Source organism: Bison bison, unplaced genomic scaffold (genome assembly GCF_000754665.1).
Source record: "Bison bison bison isolate TAMUID 2011002044 unplaced genomic scaffold, Bison_UMD1.0 scf7180017863790, whole genome shotgun sequence".
Classification (NCBI taxonomy): Eukaryota; Metazoa; Chordata; class Mammalia; order Artiodactyla; family Bovidae; genus Bison; species Bison bison.
The window spans coordinates 479237-486917 of record NW_011494362.1 but is presented as its reverse complement, the minus strand read 5'-3'; the positions used below and the strand labels follow the sequence as shown (position 1 = coordinate 486917).

Genomic DNA, 7681 nt, shown 5'->3' with positions numbered 1-7681 from the left:
TCATTTTTACTTCTGTTTCCTTCTAGATTTCTGTGGGACCATGTGGCTTATGGGATCTTAGTTCCACGACCAAGGATTGAACCTGAGCCCTCAGCAATGAAAGTGTAGAGTCCTAACCACTGGACTGCCAGGAAATTCCCAATGTATATATATTTTTTATTGTGGTAGAATACATATAACATAAAATTTACCATCTTAAATTTCTGTGGCTGTATATTTTTGAAATAAATATATTTATGAGGTTCTGAATTATTACATTAAAAATTTTTTAGTAATCATTTCATAATATATACATATGTCAAATCATTATTTGTACACCTTAAACTAAAACAATGTTATATATCACTTGTGTGCATATGTGCTCAGTTGCTCATTCATATCTGACTCTTTGTAACACTTTGAACTGTATCCCACCAGACTCCTCTGTCCATGGAATTTCCCAGGCAAGAATACTGGAGTGGGTTGCCATTTCCTACTCCAGGGGATCTTCCTCATCCAGGGATCAAACCTGCATCTCCTACATCTCTTGCATTGGCAGGTGGATTCTTTACCACTACGCCATATGGGAAGCCCTATATGTCAATTTTGTCTCAAGACCTAGGAAATTTTAATTTTAAAATAGGGAACTAATTGCATCAACTCCATTCATTTAACAGACAATGATTAAGCATTTACTCTGATAAGATAAAAATTTAAATAAGAGATATTCTTACAGTCTAGTAAGAGAGACAAACAGTTCTGGGATTACATGATAAATGCAGTGATAGAGGTATGCATAGTCTATCATTGCTACATTCCTTCATTCAACACAAGTTTAGGCCCCAGATATTCAATAGGAAACCAAACAGTAATGGCTCTTGTTTTTATTTATTTTATTTTATTTTACTTTTATTTTTATTTTTTTTTAAAGAGACACAACTAGGCCCGACCGCCACCGCCGCCGTCGCCTCCGCCGCGCGCTCCTTGACCCTGGCTCTTGTTTTTAAAAGACAGAGATTACAGTCAAACAAAAGATACAGATAAATGTAGTCTGTGTTAAGTGTCATAACAGCGAAAACATGGGCTGCCATGGAAACACAGAGAATATTCATTTAAATCAAATCAGAGTGGCTATTTTTCCTCCTGACCTGCCTGAGGATCAGCTTCCATCATGAATGTCACTGTAACCATCTGGACCAGGAAGTTCATGACCAAACCACTGCCTCAGTAGAAACAAATGTCCTTCACCCTGGGGACACAGCAGTGCCTAAGACAGAAAGTCAGGAAAAACTAGCTAAAATGTATAAAACCACACCAGATGTCATCTTGGTATTTGGACTAAGAACCCATTTTATGGTGACAAGACAGTTGATTTACAATTCCTTGGATTACATCCCCAAAAATGAACCCAGACACAGACCTGCAAGATGTGGCCTGTATGAAAAGCATACCTCAGGAAAACAGCCAAAGGAATGCAGGCACAGGATGAAGTCAGGACTGTAAGGCCAATGGTGACACTGGCAAAAAGCGAGCTGGAGCCTGGACAACAGGTGGAATAGGTTCTACAGATGGGGTGACTTTACCTGCAGTGACTGAAGATTTTTTTCAGGAGAGGGCCAATAAGCTAAAACCTTCTTAAAATCTAAATTTAAAAATAAATAATATAAGGAGGTGACGAGTCCACCTGACGATGCAGGTAGGTACAGATTCAATCCCTGATCTGGGAAGATCCCACATGCCGCAGAGCAAATAAGCCTGTGTGCCACAACTACTGAAGCCCACACACTGGAGAGCCTGGGCTCCACACCAAAAGAAGCTGCTCCAGGGAGAAGTCCGTGGCTGCAACTAGAGAGTAGTCCCTGCTCTCCACAACTAGAGAAAAGCCCAAGCAACAGCAAAGACCCAGCACAGCCAAAAATAAATTAATAAACAAAATAATTAAAAAAAATAAAATCCAATGAGGGAGTCAGAAAGGCTTTCCAGAAGACGTACTGAAGTTTTGAAGAACGGGTAGACCAGAGCTAACTGAAGTGGGGACAGCACATCTATGCAGAGAGCACACAGACCAAGGCACTGGGGTGGGGCAACGGGCGTGTGCATAGCTCATTAAAGGCTGTTACTGCTGCAGGGAAGGGGGTTGCGTGTGGTTAATGGATGAGAAATGAAGCTAGACATGTAGGCAGGAGCCAGAACTTAGTGTCTTCTATGCTAAATCCTTGCACCACTTTCTGAATAATCATCACTTTTCACATAGAAGTAAGAGTGGTGTCCATTGAGCACTTACTATGTGTGTCTATTCAAAGTGCTTTACATGTATTATCTCACAATAATTCAGGCGGTTGATACTACTATTATGCCTTATTGTACATGAAAAGAAACTGAGGTGCAGAAAGCTGAAAAACTTGTCCTCAGCCACACAACTGTTAAACTCAGGCAGTCTAACTGTAGAGGCCAAACCATTAACCACTCTGCCTCTCACTAGTATGTAATGCTTCAAATTTTTAAAATTTTAACTAATGACCAAATAACCAAGGTCATTTGGAGGCTATAGGTTCTGTACAATACTTATTTATACTTATTCTTATTCCAGACAATGCTCTTTAAATTTTTCTTTATGTTTTCATATCTGAAGGTAGTACACAGCATCACTATTTTTTCAGGTTTTTTTTTTTTTGTAATTATTGTGTATTTATTCTTTAAGTGAATTTCCACAATAATTTTGTTGAACTAAAATTTGGGATCAGAGGACTTTGGTGAAAAGTGAATTAAATGTATAAATTAAGTTGGAAATTATTCAATGTTTCCACCCAGAAAGTGCTGTATATTTCTTCCTTCATTTTTTAATTTATAAATGCATTTTAAAATTTTTCTTAAAATAAAACAGTAGTTAATAAGATTATTCTTAAATGTGTTGTAATTTTCATGGACGTATAATATCTTATGTTTTCTAATTCTTTATTATTGGCATATAGGAATGCTGTTTATTTGTCCATAAAATTGCTTTTTCTGAAATGCGAAACATAAAATTACCACTCAAAACCTACAAAAATAGAAAAGGTATACACTTTACTCAATAATGTCCAAAACAGCCAGAAAAGATTTGCATCACTATGAAAGGCGACAGAGAAACTATGGCATTTTCTTCCTTGTTTATATATAAGTTACACATTTGAACTATTTGTCACTGATGCATTTCCATATAATTTTTCCAATAATAAGAGAGAAGGCAACATGCTGGTGAGTGCAATAGAGCCACCTCCCTCAAATTACGTTGCTCTCCCTGACCCATCCTAAGTCTCACAGTTCAAGCTAATCATTGACAGAGCTTTACAATCACAAGCTTTTTTACTGAAGCGTTGATAAGACAGTCGAGCAGTTAGTGGCAAATGAAGCCAGGCTGTGCGGCATGATCTCCAGGGAATGAATGGATTTTCTTCAGCACCGATGAAAGAAACATACGCTATAGGAAAACAATGTCCAGCGGGGGACTGCAAAGATCTGTCATCCTGTCAGCGTTTATCCTCCTACGAGCTGTTACTGGATTCTCTGGAGACGGAAGAACTATATGGTCTAAAAATCCTAATTTCAGTCCGGTAAATGAAAGTCAGCTGTTTCTCTATGACACTTTTCCTAAAAACTTTTTCTGGGGCGTTGGGACTGGAGCATTTCAAGTGGAAGGAAATTGGAAGGCAGACGGAAAAGGACCTTCTATATGGGATCACTTCATCCATACTCACCTTAAAAATGTCAACAGCATGAATAGTTCCAGTGACAGTTACATTTTTCTGGAAAAGGACTTATCAGCCCTGGATTTTATAGGTGTTTCTTTCTATCAATTTTCAATTTCCTGGCCAAGGCTTTTCCCAGGTGGAATAGTATCAGCTGTCAACGCAAAAGGTCTCCAGTATTACGATACTCTTCTCAATGCTCTGGTACTTAGAAACATTGAACCTATAGTTACTTTATATCATTGGGATTTGCCTTTGGCACTCCAGGAAAAATATGGGGGGTGGAAAAATGAAACCATAATAGATTTCTTCAATGACTATGCCACATACTGTTTCCAGACATTTGGGGACCGTGTCAAATATTGGATTACAATTCACAACCCATATCTAGTCGCTTGGCATGGGTATGGGACTGGTATCCATGCTCCTGGAGAGAAGGGAAATTTAGCAGCTGTCTACACCGTGGGACACAACCTGATCAAGGTACTGTACAGCTGACTTCATAGTATACTTTCAGAATATAAAGAGCAGGAGTTTAAAAGAAACTATGAAAATGTGTTTCATTTAAATAACTTTTTATTGAAATCAGCTCAACTAATTTTAGTCTAATTCACAAGTTCTATCCTCAGATTTCATACTTAAGGTAGAGCATGTTTTATTTACCTAAGCTAATATTACTGTATTAACCCAATTATTTTCCTTAAATATTGCACTTTTTAAATTAACTATTCTTAAATCTACAGCTATACATCAGAAAGAATATGAGTTTACTTTCATTCTGTGGAAAGCCACTCCTTCATAAATTTAATTGTTGAAACCCTTTTTCTGACCATATGCAACCAATTCAGAACTTAATGTTAAGGCATGACCATTTCAAACATGTATTTGTTGTTGATATTGCTATTCTTAGTGATATTTAGCAATAATGAGGTAGATAAATGTTAGCTAACTGATAATACACATTAAATGCAAGAATTGAAATAAATGTATTCCACAGTTGATTTTGTGTTACATGGCAGAAAAGATGAGACTATTTGTTCTAGGAGTTAAAATTAAACTAGTAATATAACAACTGGAAAGAAAATGCTCTACTAAGTGTTTTAAAGGAGTATGTTTCAAAACCTAGAGTTTATGTTGGGAAATGCTAAAATGATTAAAAGAATAGTGAAGTGTAAGCAAAATAATAGCTAATATTTATTGAGAGCTTATTATTTACCACAAATGACATTAAGCATATTATATGTATTATCATATTTAATCCTCATAATAACCTTATGAACTAGGTCCTTTATTGTCCCCATTTTAAAGATGAGGAAACTGAAGCTTAGTGAGATTAAATAAGTTGCCCACGGTTACAGAGTAAAATGAGCTGTTGTGACCATGGAATTTATAAATTACAACATTATTAAACACAGAATATCTATATTAAGAATATTTTTAAAAGAGCAATCTTTCAGGAATTTTCAAGAGTTTTGTCTTACATTGAGGCTAATATCTAGAATCAGGCTTCACTTTTTAATCTAAATGGTTTACTTGGAAAAAATAAATTACTCTGGACACCTGCTACATTTTGAAAATGAAAAAAGCTTTACTAGTAGGGTTTCATAATGTGCTAGGAGAAGTAATTTGATGTTTTAATAATCAAATGTTAAATATATAGAAACAGAAAAAATGTATAGGAACATAAAATTACTCCATGTCTAAATTTTCACATACAAAAATACCTGTTAACCCTTCTTTCCTTTTTGAACTTTTTGGATTATTATACATGTGAATTGCACTATGTTTCAGTCACATGTGCCCTTGCAGTTCAGTTAACATATTGCATTACAATCTCAAGGTCATTTATGTATCTTTGACTGTACTTGTATACAAAACAAATATTAATGTATGGGTATACTGTGATTTGGCAAATAGACCTCAAAGGGGAGAAAGCATACAGCTATTAACTATGAAGATTATGCATATATATTTTAGAAAAATATTCCTTTTATTTAGTTCTTTAAATTATTAAAATAATACATGCTTGTGTAAATTGGAATACAAGGTGAAAGTTAAATTTATCCCTCCCTCTGCATCTGATAATCCCAAACTCAAGGAAACTACTGTTAGTAGTATCTCATATAGTCTTTATAAAGCTTTCTATGCAAATATGCACATGTGCATATATGCTTATTTAACCTTTTTATAAAGAAAAATATTCTAAATTGTTAAAAAGTTTTTGGTCACCTACCTGGAAAAATGTTAACAATTAGAATTATCATGAAGAATATGTTTCAGTGGTTAATTTAAAGCCCTAAAAACTATCTGATAAAAACACACAGAAAAAAAGTTTTAATTAACAAATAGGTACTGTTTCCAAACTTATTCTATCAAAGCTATATTTTCAGATATTTTTCATTTTCCTCTAATTTGAAATAAACTGTCTTTAACATAAAATTAGATAGTAAGATAAATTTAATTGTTTAAAATAAAAGGATTATATTTTAATTATTTTCCAAATAATTACTTTTATCCCTTTAAGTTTCTAAATCACTGACCTACATAAGGAGCATGAGGGGTCCCTTGCAATCAGTCAGAAAGTGAAATCTACTGCATAACCCAGTGACTTATAGCACCAGAGAGAAATCTCGCAATAGTTTGACAGCCTAGGGTGAACTAGATTTTCTCATTTACCCCCTCTCTCGCCTTCCTTTAACATAGAAAAGATTCATTTGATATTTTATGTTGCAATGAAGTATTTCTCCCTTATTATGCCAACTTGTGACCCAGAAGAAGCATTTTTTAGGCTTAGTTTTTTGTCCAAGAACATTTATTGAGTTAAAAAAAAAAACTAATATAAAACTAAATTCATAAGTCATTTATAGACTACTTTATTCCCCAGTCCTCAGATACTGAAAAGATTTCACAGTGGCTCTTTGTAGCCTTTCTAGTTCCTGGATGATGTTGAAAACACCAGCTCAGTCTTAAATGTTCTGGTTTGCAGGAAACCTGAATGGTCTAGCCAGTCCTGAGACTGACCTTGAATCTAGATTTCACTTTACTGAATATCTGGGGATTACCTTAGAGCAAGCTAAGTCTCAGGTAAAAATCTGCCACAATGATACCTACTAATAGATGCTCCACTCTGAGTTTTTAACATTTGGACACAAAGAGGGTGCATTCTTTGGCCTTGACCATCTCTAAGCACTGAAATCATAGCTTTAAATATTTTCTATGATTTTTACAACAACCTTCCCAGGTACCTATTATCATCTCTGTTTATACAATGACATTTCAAGCATCATGTCACTCCTTTGCATAAAATCCATTAGTGGCTTTCCAAAGTTTTAGGAATGAAGTCCCAAGTTTTCACAAGATCTTCAAGACACAACCCCAGCCTCCATTTCCTCCCTCCTGGCCACACTCCTGTCCCCATCAGTAACGCTAACCCCTAGTACTTTACACTCCGTAATAACGCACTACTAGGAGTGCTTTGTGAAAGGGAAACTCGCCCAGTCGTGTCCGACTCTTTGTGACCCCATGAACTGTAGCTCACCAGGCTCCTTTGTCCATGGGATTCTCCAGGCAAGAATACTGGAGTGGGTAGCCGTTCCCTTCTCCAAGGGATCTTCCTGACCCAGGAGTCGAACTCAGGTCTCTCGTATCACGGGCAGATCCTTTACTGTCTGAGCCACCCCAGAAGCCCAAGAGGGTCTTAATTTTACGCTACTATTCCTCTCCACGGAGAAGGAAATGGCAACCCACTCCAGTACTCTTGCCTGGAAAATTCCATGGATGGAGGAGCCTGGTGGGCTACAGTCCATAGGGTCGCAAAGAGTCGGACACAACTGAGCGACTTCACTTTGACTTTTCACTTTCATGCATTGGAGAAGGAAATGGCAACCCACTCCAGTGTTCTTGCCTGGAGAATCCCGGGGACGGAGGAGCCTGTTGGGCTGCCGTCTATGGGGTCGCACAGAGTCGGACATGAC

The 7681-nt window shown here is 36.5% G+C and overlaps 1 protein-coding gene across 1 annotated transcript in view; it reads left to right on the top strand.

The window, feature by feature from the left end:
* The first annotated feature begins 3266 nt into the window (after nt 1-3266).
* The window catches only part of KLB (klotho beta), a 36000-nt gene continuing 31585 nt past the window's right edge, over nt 3267-7681 (top strand). Inside the window, exon 1 of the mRNA XM_010833571.1 lies at nt 3267-4190. Within this exon, the coding sequence (XP_010831873.1) occupies nt 3453-4190 (738 nt within the window). The 5' untranslated portion in view covers nt 3267-3452. The remainder of the gene's footprint in view (nt 4191-7681) is intronic.